Here is an 18327-nt window from a genome sequence, read left to right on the forward strand (position 1 = left end):
GTATAATAAGTCTTAAATAAAGCAAAATGGCATTAAACTCCTATTGACGTTGGCCAAAATGACTAAACCGACAATTATTACAATAAAAATCTGACCAGGTTACTACTATTCATTCAACATGCAGTGTTTCCCCTAAAAATATTTTATAGTCAACTGGCTGCTGCAAACGATTGCCTGCTATCGTCGGCCAACTACCGACCCACCCACCACCCTGATGCCAAAAACCTCGGGGAAACACGGACATGACTGGTCATTTAGCAGACATTTAGAAACAGTTTGAGAAACTATTACGTGACCAGAGGGTGTTTTTAGTTGCTCGTGTCTTACCTAATCCCAGCAGGTCAACAGCCGGCTCTGAGCTTTTCTTGGGGCTGGCTCTGCACTCTGACTGCTGAGGAAGACAAAGACAAATCAGAGATAGATAAAAGCAGATCATATTTTATGTGATCTTAAAGTCATGTTGCAATCCTTCAAATCAGGCCTGAAAAACCTTTGGAGCAGAGGATCTCCGGTTGTCAGCAAATACATGAAAACATAACTGAAATCATAAAAGACTGAAAGGGATTTGTATGTTTCTCTCTCTACACTGCCAAATAACAAACGATTCATTAAATCTGCAGGAATTTCACTTAATAACGGGAAAATTCTCAGATTCCTCAGGAGTGAAATACACTGATGCCTGGTATGAACATGAGGAAGGGATGACTGGTGAACCTTTGCCAAGCACTACAGTATACTCTAAATGCAACAACAAACTTTACTGTGCAAAACGTTTTATGTTAACCTCTTCTAGAGGCAGCACAAACTTCTCTAAACTTGGAGGCATGTGAAATAGACCATTCAGTGGAAGTGTTTATTGTAGTCTGATGAGTCAGAACTCCAGATCTGTTTTCTGGAAGTGTGCTTCAGCACAATGACAGAAAGGACTGTCCTCAGTGACACAAAAGCCAGGTTCTGTGGCAGTATTCTTAGCATAGTACTCTTGGTGTCATAGATTCAACAAGGTCTTGGAAACATTCCTCAGAGGTTTTTCTCCATATTGACATGACAGCATCACACAGTTGCTGCAGGTTTGTCGGCTGCATCCATGATGAGAATCTCTCGTTCCACCACATCCCAAAGCTGCTCTACTGGACTGAGATCTGGTGACTTTGGAAGCCGTTGGAGAACAGAGAACTCATCGTCATGTCCTAGAAAGCAGGTGGAGATGATCTGAGCTTTGTGACATGGTGCATTATCCTGCTGGAAGTAGCATCAGAAGATGCTACACTGTGGTCATAAATGTGGAGCAGAAATGGAGACTCATCAGACCAGCAACATTTCTCCATCTTCTGTTGTCCAGTGCTGGTGAGTGTGTGTGAATTGTAGCCTCAGTTTCCTGTTCTTAGCTGACAGGAAACACCCGGTTGGTCTTCTGCTGCTGTAGCCCATCTGCTTCAAGGTTGGACGTGTTGTGTGTTCAGAGATGCTGTTCTGCATATCTTGGTTGGAACCAGCGCTAATTAGACTTCCTGTTGCCTTTCTATCATCTCCAACCAGTCAGACAACAGCAAGATATTTCGGTCCAGACAACTGCTGCAAACTGGATATTTTGTCTTACATTCTCTGTAAACGGTGTAAACAGTTGTGTGTGTTGTATGTGTGAAAATCCCAGTAAATCAGCAGTTTCGGCATTTAAAGTTAAGAAACTTTAAATGCCATGTTCAAAGTCACTTAAATTCTCTTTCTTCCTCATTCTGATGCTCAGATTGAACTTCAGCGACTCTACATGACTAGACGTGTTAAGTTGCTGCCATGTGATTGGCTGATTAGATATTTGTGTTAAAAAACAGATAAACAGGTGGACCTAATAAAGTGGCCTGAGAGTGCACTGTGACATATTATGAAAATATTTGCTGCTTTCAGACCTCAGAGCATTTTCTTTTCCAAAAACATCCACATATTTTATAACAAAACAACACAAAACCATATTCTTCAGAGAGAGCAAAGATGCTGAAGAAGAGCGCATGAGTGCTGAACTGCTCTGCCTGCAGTCCTGACCTGCCCCCAAAGAAGAATATAGGAAGGATTGTAAAACATAAATTGTGACTTTAAAAAAATTACTGCAATACTGCAGCAACAATGCAGGTAGAATGAGACAAAGCAGTTTTGTGTTTTCAGAACGAGTTTTAGAGGTAAGAACTTAAAATGGTAAAAGTTTTACTGTCTTAGAGTTTTGGGAATGTGCTGCAAGCCTGAAATGACGAAATGGATGTAATAAAGTGCCGTTTGGATAAGTAGTACATTAAAGATATTCACATTACACATGCTTGAGTAAAGTTCATTATGGGACATTTACAAACAAAGAAGTTGGTATCCTCGGTCACCCCGCTAATTCGATTGAAATGACTGGTTCTATTACATTACAGCGGAGACAATGCACGGTAGTAAACTGCAAATATGATGGATATAAACAGCCAGTTCTGAACTACTGTCCTGACATCCAGCTGTTAGTGGCTGTTTTCCAGAAGTGTAGCAATGCATCAGCTAAACAAAGAAATAAAGAAGACTGCTGGTGGATTTAAATCCTGTGTTCATGGGAGGGAGCTGTAAACACTGACAGAGAGTGATATACATCATTGTACGTCGCTGTTTAGTCCACTTCTGTTACACACCTACAGAGAAATATCATCCCTAACTGGATGCTTTCTATTTGTATCAGCTGTTTACACTAAGAAGGCAGCATACGATGAGTTTTTCAATGAAAGCTAAAGTTAAAGAAAGAAAGAAAGAAAGAAAGAAAGAAAGAAAGAAAGAAAGAAAGAAAGAAAGAAAGAAAGAAAGAAAGAAAGAAAGAAAGAAAGAAAGAAAGAAAGAAAGAAAGAAAGAAAGAAAGAAAGAAAGAATATAGGATGGAGGGTGATATGGGAAAGTGGAGAGGGAAGGACAGAGATAGACTGAGACTGGATAGAAAACTGTGGTTGGGGGAAGAGAAGGTATGAAAGGTTAACACATGGGCCACGAGGGATCTACAGCGCTGTTAACAAACCCAATTTCCACCGCAACAAAAGATCGATGGGCCACATTAGACTCAATGTCATTTCAATCCGAGGCAATGAAAACAATTACCGTGTCCACTCCTAATCAACAATGCATTGGCTGTGAATTGATGTGTTGCGACTTGAACAATGGCAGCATGAATCGCAGCGGGAAGGTCGTTTGTGATCAGTGGTAAATGCTTTGGTGTTGCTATCTTGCCGCAGATACAGTCAACCTGACATAAAGGGTTGAAACTTATGTTCGAATTATTCAATTTAATCGATTCTTCGTTTAACAAGAAAAAAATCTAATAAAAAGTTACGTTTAACGCATTACTTCCGGTCTGTATAGCCTACTTTGGTATTACCTGCAGGTAAATGAGAAGCTAGCTTGTTTGCTGATGGCAACAGTAAGTGATGGAGTCAGCAGAGCAAAGAGAAAAGCGACGGAGCAAAGGAAAATATAACAGCCAGAGAAAATATAAAAAAGTGCCAAGGGTGGGATCATTTCAAACTCAAACCAAATGAAAAAAAAGTACAGTGCATTCACTCTGAGACTGAGCTAGCCTTCCACAATGAAACGACTTCTGTGTTGCAGCATCTGCGCAGAAAGCACCAGACACTTCAGGCACGGGGGTGGACTCTAGTCAAAGTACGTGACTGAGCGATAAAATGAAGATAAAGAGAAGAGACAGCTGTGTTACTTAAGGCTGTATGGTAATAGCCAGCCAGTGAGTCAAGGTAACGCTAATTTTACGACGTCATGTAATGTTAGAAAACCTTTATCATTTTACATGTGGGCAACGGAATTTAACCCTTTAAAATCAGATGCTTCAACCGGCTGCAGAACATAACACATTTTCTCTGAAATGCTGTAACCCTTTAACCGCTATCAACGTAACTTCGATGGATTTTGAAAGCTAAGAAGTGGAGCTTTGCAATGATGCACAGCACCGCTGCCACTGCAGCTGCATCCAGTTTAAAGGGTTTTCCGTATCCTAGAAAATGAATAAAAGTGTGAGAGAGCAGCATGAAATGGATTCAACAAGTTGTTGTGTTGAATAAAGTACAGCAGGGTTGATTACAACGATTTATCGTGGCAGATTTATCGATTTTTAAAATAATCCATAGCCACAGCCCTACGAACGTGGAAGGAGAAGTTATGTGGGAATTTGAAGTTAAGGAAAAGAGGGGATAAGAGTAAGACATAGACTAAAACATTTGTCAAATCAAGTCAAAGAATGGAAAATTCGTTGCAGATGGTCCGTAAACATAATTATAGAAAATTAAAAGGGACTTATTAGAGGTGAAAATGAAGTCTACGATATGAACAGAGCTGCACATACGGAGAATATTAGCGAGGCTAGAGAATTTTGGATTCTGATTTCCAACTTTCATGCAATAAACTAACTTATCAAAACCTTTCATATCATTTCAACTCATGCACTCTCGCCTCCTGTCATGAGAAAATAAGACTGGAGAAAGGATTATAACAGTGATCCCTGAGAAAATTGACTAAATAATAAATAAAAAATTGATGTGAGTGAAGAACTTAAACGGTCCTTACAGCTAATATTTATTATATTCTTTAAATCCAGCATTGACAGTTTTCATCTTTACCTTGCTGATAGTGATTTATATATTATTAATCAAGAAGGTTTTTAGTTTTTCTTGTTACATGTTCCAGTGGACAAAAAGTGGCTCCTTTACCCTCAGTGAGGAGAGCTGATCACCGTTCTACAGAATGACATCAATATTCTAACAATTTGAAAACAGTACAAAATTAATCACTCATGATATAAAAAAAATTAAAAATTAAAAAATTAAAAATTCAGTTTGAACTCAAACTAGTCAACTTTCATCCATAATTGGCCCCAAAAAAAACCCGAAAGAAAACAGTCCATTGTGCACCTGTCCATTTGATTTCATTGTCCATTTCCAGAGAGCTTGCGGTGTTACAAAACTAATATTGCATAGCCTGTCAGTGCTACATCCCATGCAGCTGCTGAAAATAAAGGAAAATCTACATCTCACCCTTGATGTAAAGCTTGAACACTGCTGCATGTGCAGAAGAACAGACGTACAGGTTGGATTTTCTTATTATGAAATGGCCATCTTTTGTGATTAATATCTGAAGAGACACCAGCAGACAGACGGACAGAGACAGTCTGTCTTATTTGAAGAGAAGCTGCATGCAGTTGGAGAGAAGGCCAGCAATCAATAACCAACCCCTCAAACAGGTGAACGGGGCTTTGGCTTGATGGCGATGGCAGTTTGAATCAAAGGCATGGTGTAAACAATGTCAAATCAGATTCCTGTAAAAAGCAAAAACCATCATGTGGTGGCTGTTATGCTGAACATTTGAGTCTGGCCACTGGCTGCTGTAAGGTCTTCTATGACATAATCAAGAGACTTGAGTATAATTGTTTTAGTTTGCTGTATAAGGTTTGTTTATGCAGGCATCCTGCATCACTGCTAATATATATATATATTTTTTTTTTATCAAAACTTTGCACAAAAAGTAAGGAAATCTGTGTTTGGTGGATTATTTTGTTGTAACATTGCTTTTTGGTGATATCTTATACTGATGAAAACTGTTATAAATGGTGCCAATTCTGTAAAGAAAATACATTTGTGGGAGGAGCAGGAGTATGTGGGTTGCGCCCATGATTAATTTGCCAAATATTTGCCAGTGTTTAACACTGTCTGGCACCAACAGAAGCCCAAGCTGATCCCACAAGTGTTTAATGGGGTTTAGGTCTAGACTGCGGGCCAGCCATTCCATCCTCTGGAGGTAGTCTGTGATAAACGGCATTCTGTAGGAGCCAGCGTTGTCAGACTGGAGATATGAGATCAACACCAGTTCCAGAATATCATCTGTCTGCATTGACATTTCCTCCAATGATGACAAGCCTTGTTCTTCCAGTGAGGAAGATTCTGCCCCACACCATAACACTGCCTCCACCAGCAGCTGTTACCCTATTAGTAAAGTGTAATGGAAAAACTTTGATATTTTTCCTTTATTATATCTGCTTGACTTATTATGTCTGCCTAAGGGTGTGGCGTCCTATGACGCCTCCTCAGTGTCTGGGCTCTGTTCTTTGGTGCCATGGCAGCCCGGCTTGTGTGCATTGTGTGCTACTCAGGTACAAAGAACAGATCAGGCCTAGCCAGACATCTAGACTCCTGTTTATTGTTCTTTGACTTGATGAGTTCTTAGACTACTGTGTGTGTTTTACTGACTGTTGCAACTCTGATCAGAATTAAAACCATGTCTTTTTGAAACTTTGACCTCACTTCCTATTGTGTCATTGTTAAAAGATTCTTTACAATGACATAGCAACAATCAGTAAAATGTTCTCCATGTCTTCTTCTCACTTTGACCCTACAATTCAACTGCCATAGGAAGAATCTGGACTCATCGTCCCTCCACCTGTCCAGGATTCAGTGCACATGTTGTAGATGTTCCAGGACTCACTCCAAATAATGCTGCCGCTTGGTTTAGGCACCTGATTGTCAGCACCTCAGAAAGCTCAGACAGGAGTTGGCAAGTTATTTCATGGTCACAACCCACATACTCAACTTTGCTGCTCATCCCACAAATGCATTTTCTGTACAAATGTGGCTCCATTTAAAAGGGAAATAAACAGGATATTCTATTGCCAAGAAGCATCGTAACAACAAGGAAATAATCCACCAAAGACTCATTTCTTTATGTTTTTGCCAAGTTTATGTATTAAAATCTTACCAAATTTATGTCACAACCAAGCTTGAAATAAAAGGCCAGGGACTTTATATTCATTAGGTACACGAAACTAGACTGAAATCCTCCAGGTACTCATCACGTTTAAGTTAAATAAAAAAAGAAGTGATGCCATTTGGTAAAGTGTGAAGTGAGATGGTAAGCTGTGAATTTGACATTTATCTTTTGCATGGAAAATACAGAAAGCAGCTCAAACTGACATCTCAAAAGCAAAACGGCAGATTAAACATGACATTTAGTTTGTATGGACTCTGACCAGCACATGCACAACAGCAGGTCCAACAATGTTGAGGAGAGAAAATAAAACTATTGTCAATAAAGATGTTAGATGTTTGTCAAACCTTTACATGTTACAAAATGAGTGATCTAAATATTTTAAAGGTGGCATGAATAATGCACACTTATGTCGGTAGAAGGAAGTGCCAGGTAGGAGACCGAGAGGAAGACCAAAAAGGAGATTCGTGGATGTTGTGGGGGAGGACATGAAGGTAAATGGCAAAATCTAGAGTTTTAGAAATGGTTTTAATATCACAGTTGTGTCACAAAGGTCTGCGTCGAGCTCACGGGACTTCATGGTTTGGATATGTATCCTGACTTGTAACATGTGTTTAAGGCCTTATTTTTTATCATTTCTACTTTCTGTACCTAGTCAAGATCTCAATCAGAATGGACATGATGAAGATCACTATTTGAAGTTAACCTCAAACCCTTAAAACTCCAAGCCATTTTTTACTTTTCTGGTCTGCCTGTTTAGTTTATTTAAATGCAAAAATGTATGTAGAAGCTCAACCCTGTTAATCTAAGTTAAAATCCAGACATTATTTTTCAGGACAGCCTCCGTCAGATAATGAGACTAAAATTATGTAAATTGAATGTATCAATAGATATAGCAGCATGAAGGCCACCCAGAACAACAAAGCAGAATTTATTACTAACAGAACAATTCACAGTTATTTATGCTACTATTTACCTACTATCCTCACAAAACCAACTCAGCTAAGAAAGCTGCATATGGTGCAGGTGAAAGGACGTCTATCAGAGAGGAAACTGGAGCAGAAGCTGATATGAGGTGCACAGTTATACCTCCAGTTGTAAACAGTCAAATATTTCACATTTTATTTCACCTAACTGCAGTAATACAACAGCAACGGAGTGTCCAGTGTTTAAAGGGTTGAATGAGTTGCCTCCAAACAGTGTAACTCTTAGGAAACCAACGCTTCAAGTTATCATGCAAATGTAAATTTGGACAATCTCATTATGAGTCATGGCTTGAGGTCATAAAAACATGCAGAATAGGGACAATAACGTAACAACCAGCTCTGTGTTTGGCTTGACAGCACAACACAAAACTCATGCAGTCATGTTTTTATCATTAAAGAAATGTTTCTAAATTACGATCAAATCTATCTTTTAAAGACACAGAGACCATGTTACATACTTTTATTTCCGCACACCTCAACTATTGCAACAGCATTTTTACGTCTCCCCCAAAAATCTATTTTTAAACTACAAATTGTGCAGAAGAACCAAGAACAGAGAACACATTGCTCCTATTTTAACCTCTTTGCATTGGATTTTAAGATTTTACTGTTAACTGTTTTCTCACCTGCTCCTATTCTTATGTTTAGGTATAGAGATCAAAATTACATGGTCTTATACAGCAAAGCAGGGGGGTATTCCAGAAAGATGCTTAACAAAACCTGTGATTCAGCCTGTGCTTGAGGTTGCTAAATCCTGAGACATCTTAACCTGCGTCGTCAGTTCCAAAACACCAGCTATGCAGTAGCTATCACAACCCCGTGCTGGTTGAGCCAGAGTGTGCACGTCTACAGCAAACCTGTGAAAGGCATCAACCATTGAGCCCCAAAATCACGATAAAAATGACCATAAAAGGAAAACAGCTGCACGCTGTGATGCTTGGTGAAGAATTTCTAACAGTAACATGTTGGTATGTGTTATCTAATCACTAAACGTCATAAGTTTATTATATTATATGATATTATATTATATTACATTATATCCGTCTGCCCCCAAGCATACCTGGGTCCCACTGAAAGCAAACTACTAAAACATTCTTCAGACTAGTAAGAATTTCTCATCTCCAGCTTAGAAAAAATTCCTCCAGCAGCCAAAACTTTCCATATTGCTGTAGGCTCAGAGCAGAGGGGTATACCTATTTCACAGCCAATAAGACATCAGAGGGATGGTAGACAGGTTTGGGGCGACCGCAACAACCCTGCATCCCTGTAGAGGAGCTCGCGGTGAGCATCAACCTCCACCGCCCGAGGATGAGGGGCATCCCAGGGGGTTACATCATCAGAACCAACCGGGCCCAGACGACTGCAAAGTAACTGTATAAAAGTCCATCTACAGTGCCAAACCTGGAAATGGAAAACTTAAAACTGAAGATGAGAATCCATGGATACATCGGCCAAACTGTCAGTGAATGAAGACATTGCATAACAAAGTGTTTCTCTTTTCAGACAATGAAGCATGCAATGGAGAAGTAGCCAGACAAAAACTGAAATAAAAAGTACTGAAAATAGAGTTGTCTGTATATTTCTTTAAATCAAATCAAGATTTGATCACGCCTACGGTGACCTTACCCTGCCAGCGTATGTCCACAGCACATGTTTCCGCATCAACTTACCTAGATGACCACTGCACTTAGTCTAGAGCAGGAGTCTGCAACCTTTCCAATCCAAAGAGCCATTTTTCCCTCAGCCAGCTAAATAAAACTCGTTTGGAGACACAAATGATACGAGACCTTTTGAAAAACACAACTCATACTTTCTGATAAAGATTTACTCTAGGAAATTTATTGTCATTTGTAAAGAACCACTTTTTTCTAATTTTTGGTTTTAAAACAAAGAAAAACATAAAACTTTTGCAAAAGGAGAATAGACAAACTTTCTCCTGAGATGTAGATATTTGTGGAAAATTATGTAAAAAATAAAATTAAATAAAAAAAAAAAAACTTTCAAACCTAATGACAAGAAAAAAAAATGAAAATATTACTGGTACTTTTAGTGTCATGTTGTGGAAATTCAATGTTATTATTCCATGAAAAAAAAACTTAAAAATTGTTAAAAACAAAACAAAAGAAAACAAAAAAAGAATTTGTTATTAAATTTATATTTAAAAACATTAGAAAGGTCTTTAGCATTTTTAGCCATGTATTAAGAGCCATGTGGAAGGTCCAGCGAGCCATTTGCAGGTCCGGAGCCGCAGGTTGCACACCCCTGGTCTAGGTTAGCATAGCCAGCTAAACCAGTAAACCACTTTTTTAAATATCCCCCAGATACTGAATGTATGGAAAAATACAGAACTGTGAGCAAAACAGCACTAAATTCCCACCACGGACACTTAACCTTTATTTATATTCTAAAAGTAAATAACAATAAGTCACTGTGAAAGTTTACTTTACTGGAGCTTGGTGGGATTTTTTGCAGCTGCTTAATATCAGCAGACTTCCATTTGGCCACTTGTGGTTTTATCATGACTCCCTCAGGATTTCAAAGCTGACTCTTGAGTGGAATAAAAAATTGTGAGTCTAGTTTGGTATGAAACTTTTTATCAATGAATCCTGCAGAGATTCATCAAATTTAGTCACACAAATGAAAAGCCATTAAAAAAATCCAGTTTAAACTAATAAATGTAATAAAACTGAAGAGAATCAGGTGTCAATAATGGCATGTGTGAGCTGTTAAAGACAAACTGTGTATTCATCATATTGTTAATAAAGTTTATATAATGTTATTAATTAATATATATATATATATATTTAATAATAACACTTTTACAGTTTTGGCTGCAGCAGTAAAAACTATAAAACATCTGAAGTTGAGGCCGCGCTGCAGAGAGAGGATCGTCTTCTTGGGATGGAAGCCACCATTTTAACTCTATAAAAGAGGCTAATAAAAGTGCAGGCTGGAAGCACAAGTGATGCTGAAGATGTGGAGTCAGAGAAGAAAAGCCAGAGTGTTTACCATGGAAGAGAGGGAGGGAGAAGGAGGTCAATCAGTGGGGGAGGAAAGATGAGAAGTCATTAGGAGATAGGGGTGTGTTAGATGTGAAGGGAGGAAAAGCAAAGAGAAGGACGGGAGGGAAGATTGATGACAAAAAGTGAAGGGAGGATGAAAAAGGATGGACTGAGTGTGGGAAAGCAGGAGGGTGGACCCCCGCATGCATGAGCAAGGACAAGTGTGTTGAAAATGCATTATCGGTAGAGACTGAGGCAGTCCCCCATCTCTGAGCAGACACACACAGCAGTCCACACGAGTGTGTGTGTTTGCAGCAGTTCGTCACCATTCAGCATGATCTGCCACTCAGCTGGTGGCACAGACACACACCCCAACACACACACACACACACACACCCTTGCACAAACTAAAAGGTTTTGTCACAGAGAGAAGATCTTAAGCTGCCACATGCAAGCATCTCTTCCACCCAGTTACATTTATCTGACAGTCATGAAGGTCTCACTGCACACACACACATACACACACACAAGAAATAAATACGCACACACAGGTAAAAAAAAGACACATGAATACTAATATATAGACGACACTAAACACAAACTCATGCACACACAGCATTCAGAGAGACACAAACAACACTCACACACACACATATGTGCACACTTGGGTGTTTGAGGAGGGTCACGCTATGGTCTGATGGTTGATGCGTGACGGAGCTGCTGAGAGAATATGTAATCAAATAAAGCACTCACAAACACAGAGACATGCAAACGAACACACACACTTCAATTTAAACCGCGTATCTCCAGGTATCTTCAGATGGTGAATCCTATTTGTCACTAAGCAGGGGAGCTTTATGAGCAGCAAGATTCTTATTAGGCCGAGGTTTGGAGAAAGTGACAGCCAGCGTCAGGTTGGAATTTGTTGGTTAGATCCAGGAACATACACACACACACAACAAGACGATGAGAAAAGATTTGGATTAGCATGCTGATGCTAACATGAAACACTGAAGCTGTCTGTCTTCAGTTTTTAACAAATAAATGAAAAGAAAAGAGAAAAGAAAAGAATTTCATGATTGTCTTCACACACCATGCCAATGCAGTTTTCAAAAGAGATGTTGGAATATATCCACTCTGGCCAGTTTATTAGGATCACCTTCTAAATTTGTTGTTAACACAAATATCTATTAAAATCTAATCTAATATCTAATGGGGGTGAATGATTGACATCCATCGAACTCCGAGCTGCCTGTAGCTAAGCTAAGCTAACGGTAGCTAACCAGCTAACGACAGTAGCGGGCTAAAGCTAAGGCGTACCGTTAGCCAGCTAAAAACCACGTTTGTGCTGCACTCTCCATTCTTGTATACCTGTCAGTCAAAAGGACACGCCCCTAACATCCAAACGGATGAGTTAGAAAAAAAATTCACCTCCTTCACAGTTTTCATGAAGGTAAACTTGAAAATCCTAAAAAAAAAAAAAAAAAAAAATCCTAAAATGCATTTTTGTACCAGGCTTTAAAGATGTTTATTTCTGCTGTGAAGTTGGTCTTTTTAACATGGGAGTCTATGGGGATTTGCTCTGTTTTGGAGCCAGGCCCTAGCGGATGAGGGGTGAACTGCAATTATTCGCATTTTACCAGCCGAGGTTGGAACGGGAGATTCTCATCATGGATGCAGCCGATAAATCTGCAGCAACTGTGTGATGCTGTCATGTCAACATGGAGCAAAAACTCTGAGGAATGTTTCCATCACCTTGTTTAATCTCTGACATCAAGAATTAAGGCAGAAAAAGGGGTCCAACCTGGTAACAGATGGTGGACCCGATAAAGTAGTCAATGAGTGCATCGATATACATATTTATTTGTTTATTTAGCACCATATAAATTACATTATTTGTATTTAAGTAAAAACCTAGATTTGATAGTATGAAACACATCTTTAGTGCCATCTGTCGTAATAATGACAGTTATTTTACAGAAGGAAACACCAAATCGTGCAATCCCAACACCAAGTGTGGATACTGTGTAGAATGTACATAAAACCAGAATACAATGAGCTAAACTAATATTTAAATCAGGATGGAAAAGAGAAAACATTAGTTCCTAAAAGTGTGTCATTTTATCATTTCATAAACAATATTAGCTCATCTTTAATTTAATAGCAGCAATGTGTCACCAAAAAGTCTGAACAGGAGCATCAAAAGGCCAGAAAAGTAAGTGCTACTAAAAAGAAATGAGCTTTAGGAACACGTTAGGCTAAGAACATGACTGAGTGTAAAAACAGCACTTTAGAGTCTCTCAGAAATAGAGTCTTAGTTTTGGGTCTTAGACGTCTCATTGTTATTTATTGACGTGCTGATTTTATTCTTTCTATTGTGCAGCAGTGCCCTTTAACCAAGCCAATTTTCTCCAATTTCTCCTATTTTCAAAGAAAACAAAGAAAGAAATGTTGAATCTTGAAATAAAGACACTCTGTGGTTCAACAATCAGCCAGAAAATGTATCTACTAATGTGCAACCTGTACATCTACAGTACATAAAATCATTCAAAGAATCAGAGAAAATGGACACTTCATTACTTTTGAATGTAACCTTCAGGCAGCATTGTATTATATTACATTACAGGTGGAAGGTGTCAATGTTTGTCCTGCGGGGGATTCAAATTCTGGTCTCCCGCATGGGAGACGGATGCTCTGTCATCTGAGCTATCCAGCCAACCAAGTCACTGCCTGTGAACATGATTTGCTGTACAATCCACAAAGACAGACTCAATGTCTGTCATGCATAAAATAAGCGGGAAATATGTGGGAAAAAAATCCAGAAACACCCCCATCTTCTCAGGGACACAGCTCATTTAAGATGGAAAAAGTGGAAAAAATATGTGATATTTTTTCTGTTCTAATGTGAAAAAAATAATTTAATTATTGCATTCTAATTTTAAACACATTTTACAAAAAGTCCCAATATTTTTGGAGCTGGGAATTTACTAAGCTGCTCGGATTGGATTCACCGCGGTCATTGTAGGTAAGATGAACAGTGAGGGTCACATTAATCTCAGATGGAACACAGAAAACAACCACAGCACTGTAATTTCTAATTATTCAGTGGCCATCTGGTCACTGACCCCAATTTATTCATCCATCCAACCCAAACTCTGCCAACATAAGGCCCCCTGTAGTGTTCATTTTGGAATCTAGTGCAGCAGCAAACCGAGTGAAAAGGTAATGTCTGTAGGCTTGTGATGGTCTATGCACATTAGCAATAATACATTTTGGAGAAATCTTCTTTGCAAACAGTTTTAGCACGTAATGTCTTGTGCATGGGAATATGTGGGCAGAAACATCTGAGATAAGTACTGAGATGTGTAAAGGGAGCATAACTGAGGCTGAAGGTTAAGCTACCTGCAAAAATGGATAAGAATCACAAGATGGTGACAAGAGGGATTGTGGCTGAAGAACATGGAGGGAAAATTTTCATAGCACTGAGCTAGATGTGTCAGTCAGAGACTTTAACATCGCTGCCATTCATGCGAACATAGAAGTGAGGACCATGGACACGAGGTCTAAACAGAGCAACTTTAAAGACACTCAGAGAGGATTTAAGAAGAGCATGATCTTATTTAAGGGAGGAAGTTCAGCAGAAACTGGGAGAAGATGTAAGAAAACTTAAAACCGGCCGGATCACACACACAGTAGAAGAACGGACAGTGGACTTCTACGACACCCAGTTTTCTGTCACATTATATAAAACTTTTACAGCTCAGTGTTCACATTGTTTTTAATTTAAATGTCTGATTGAGGTCAGATTTTAAAATCTATTTAACATTTTACTTATTTTTTCTGATTTCATATGACCGGAAGCTATTGTGTTAACCCCTTAAAATCCTGCAATTTTCCTCTAAAACGGGTTTTTATGGATTAAAGATTTGTGAATCAACTACTTTACTGGACTACTTTTACTGGACCCTTGCTGGTGTAACAGGGTCTCGGGGAGATTTCAGTTATGTTAAAAATCAGCCTGACTGCTCTCTATCTGCTTTGTCAAGCAGCAAGCCACTTCTCACATCCCAGCAGTGAGTGTGTTTTGGGCGGTACTGCCAGTCTTTTTACCCACTCACCGAAACGCCCGAGCGTTCATGACAGATTGTTGCAAGAAAGTGACGAAGCTTTAGCCACAAGATGGAACTTCCACAGCAGAACTGTCAACACTGTGTATGAGAACCGAGATAAACTCCTACAGTGCTCTGAGACCATCAGGGCATCTGGTTCTTTTGACAGCAACACACTGACGATGCTGCAGGATGAGGATTTCCAGTTTTTTATGCAGCTGTTTCACAAAATCATGCCTTACGTTGACATGTTGTACCAGAAAATGCAGAATAAGGACACTGTGGCAGTCTTCATCAAAAATGCCCTCCAGAGCTTCACAAGCAGTGTGAAGGCAACAAGGTAAGATCAGATCATGATAATTCTTCTCAACAGAAAACAATGTCATAATGATGAACAGAAATCGTAGAGCTACAATAGTATTAATCCTATAAAGTTTATAGTGTCTATAATTTTCTGTAGCTGATTTAGTTCTTATGTTGCTATCAGAAGCCTCCTTGTGTACAGCTGATGTGTACGTCAGCCTGGGCAGTGTCGGCCTGTGACACTGATGAGTCGGACTGACAGGTCGGCACTGTCTCAGTGGACATCAGCTGATTTGTAAATGTCACACACCATCCAGTTACACCTTCGATAAAGACTGCTGTCTAAACATGTCAGGTAGGCTTATGATAAAAACTGTCTGATGACATTAGAACTAAATCAGCTTTAACAGAATTGTTGGAAAATAACTTTATTGCTAAGAAAATACAGCCACATTTTCTTATGATTTCTGATGCCATTTGCTTTGATATTTTAGATGTACTAATAGAAATGGTTAGTCTGCCCTCAGAGATTCAACTCAACAGCAGCAGCAAGAAGCTGCAAGACCAAGAGGAGCCTTGGGAGAAGAGAAGCAGAGACTCTGTAAAGAAGTCTGTGACTATCCTGACTCACACCAGACAGAGCTTCTCCTTCACCGACCACCTTGTGAGTGCCACACTGCTAGAAGCACAGCATTGCTCCACATTTCCCATTGAGGCTGTGAATGCCTCAGGTTACAGGACAAAGGCCATGGACAGGGTAGTTTCTCTCTGAGGGACACACCCAATCCATTCACTGGGGATGTTATTCTTTCATGATGATCTTATCGTTGAGGTGTTTTATGTGATTATGTTTATTAGTGTTCATGTTTGTTCAGGGTCATTTAATAGATTTTATATGTAGTAATTCAAAGAAATGATGTGCTCCACTTTCTACAATAGTCTCCAAAAAAAAAAAAAAAGTCTAATGTGATAGAAAAAAAACTTCAAAAGCTAATTTGGTGTAAATCTGGCTAATTCATGCTGGTGGAAAAATCTTATTGATGATATGTGACCATCTGTGAGACACAGCTAGTCATTAAAGATTGTGATCAGGACTGTTTTTCCAGAACTGTTATCTTTAGAGCCCCTGGGAGTGGATACAGCTGTAGAAACACATCAAAGTATTTTATTGCCTTCTTATGGGCTCGGCCAACATGGACCTCACTCCAGGGGTCCAGCACCAGAGGCCAAGAGGGACCATTGTTCCCAGGGGGATGGGCTACATAAGCATGTGTCCTGAGCTGAGAAATCCGCTCTAACGTTGTCAGCTGACATGTGTTAACTTGTCTTCTGGTTGTTTTTAAACTCCTGCGATCACAGTAAACAACTGTGTCTTTTCACCAATCTGAGTGTCTGTTGTTCATGTGAGGAATTTTCCCAACACATGTTTTCTGAATTTCAGTTGGATTTAAATCAGGTTTAACCTTGACACCATCTTTCTGTTTAGTCTTTTACAGGGCAAACCACTTCTGGGATTCCATAATTCTGACTCTGTTCCAGTAAAATGTTTCCTCTCGAGTAACAAACTGTAAAATGTGAAGGTTGAACTTATTTATCTGTTATCTGTCTGATGTCAGTCTCTGATTTTTTATAGTTCATTGCTGAATGTGTGCCCTTTCATTTATAATTTCACTGAAAGTAATTTCAACTACTGATTAGCCAATCTGTACAAACTACCTGTAAATACATAATTTTGAGCAGTGTTGAGGTATTTAATATATATGCGTTCATATACTCTGCATTCATGTACACAGTTGATCTTGCACTTTATAACTGTTATATTAAAGGAGCCATCAGAAAAAGTTAACACTTGTGTATTGGTGTTGGACGGAAATGTTACTTCCCTTAAAGCCTTTCTTTTGAAGACGGTGGAGTTTTTCCGTTTGAGCCGTCAACAAGAGTTAACTCTCACAAAGGTGTGATTTCAATTTGCTCCTGGGATTTCGTCATCACAGGAGGGTGTTTGAATAAACCAGCCCCTCTCTTCCACGCCTAAAATCACCTGCTAAGCCCTGCTTTACTGTGTCTGAGACGTGAGTTAAGCTGACACAGCTAATGCTAATGCTAATGCTAATGCTAAGGGACGAGCCTAAAAGTTTAACCCCCTGTAATGCACAAATGAGCCCCATGTTTTCTTTTTATAAGTGAGGTGAAGCGGTCTGCCATGTAAATTTTTGTAAATGGCTTATTTTTTTCTTATTTTTCACACCTGTAACCACACAGAACTACAGCATTTATGTTTGATGGTTTGTCATGATGGATGTGTGGTCACAGTTGTAGATGTAGCTTTGCTAGTCTCCCTACCATGACATGGCAGTTGTGATCATGTGATCATTTAATCTAACAAGGTGACCGTCATGTAGTCTGACCGAACCAGAACACAAACTTTTTATTTCTGACATTTTCACATCATGTATGTAAAACAGGAGTCGTGAAGGATGTAATCTCTACGGCTAAATTTTACTGGTAAATGGGCAGAAATGAGCCTCCTGGAAGAGGCTAAAACTGGAGAACTGCAGACTACATAGCCGGGCTCTAGCCAATAGAAATCTTACTGCGAGTTGAACCATTATCTAACTGCCTCTTGAATGTTATATCTGATAACAGCTATAGTCAAATAACACAAAGAAGATGGTAAAACAGAGTTTTATTTATATATATGTACATTATACTTTGACTAGTCAAGATAGGGGTCCAGTGATAATGAAAACAATGTGAACATCATGTAAATTGTGTTCTCAGAACAGGAAATTCAAGAAAACATGCCATTTAATTCATTACTTCATTACTTTTTTGTCTCCCAAGAGTTAAAACAGAGATATAGAAAGTGATATTATAGCTGAATGACATATTCATGATATTGTGTATATATATATATATAGTCAGTCTCTATAGCAGCACAATCTGTGCACTGTGGCTTATTATATTTATTGTATTTTTAATTTAATACTGTGTTGTTTGTGGTAAATGGGTGTGCATGTACAACTGCATTTCACTACCATCTTGCATGTGCATATGACAAATAAACAACTTGAAACTTGATATTAATTTTTGCGCTGTTGTGCTGTGAGAATTAGAGATATAAAATCCTCTTTCTTCTTTATTCTGATAGGT

At 39.0% G+C, this 18327-nt stretch overlaps 1 protein-coding gene across 2 annotated transcripts in view; it reads right to left on the reverse strand.

Moving 5' to 3' along the window:
- The window catches only part of smap1 (small ArfGAP 1), a 149867-nt gene that overhangs the window by 47916 nt on the left and 83624 nt on the right, over positions 1-18327 (reverse strand). For both annotated transcript variants that reach the window (XM_042010277.1, XM_042010276.1), the window contains exon 7: positions 328-391. In XM_042010277.1, the coding sequence (XP_041866211.1) occupies positions 328-391 (64 nt within the window). The remainder of the gene's footprint in view (positions 1-327; positions 392-18327) is intronic.

This window comes from Melanotaenia boesemani, chromosome 16 (genome assembly GCF_017639745.1).
Source record: "Melanotaenia boesemani isolate fMelBoe1 chromosome 16, fMelBoe1.pri, whole genome shotgun sequence".
NCBI lineage: Eukaryota > Metazoa > Chordata > Actinopteri > Atheriniformes > Melanotaeniidae > Melanotaenia > Melanotaenia boesemani.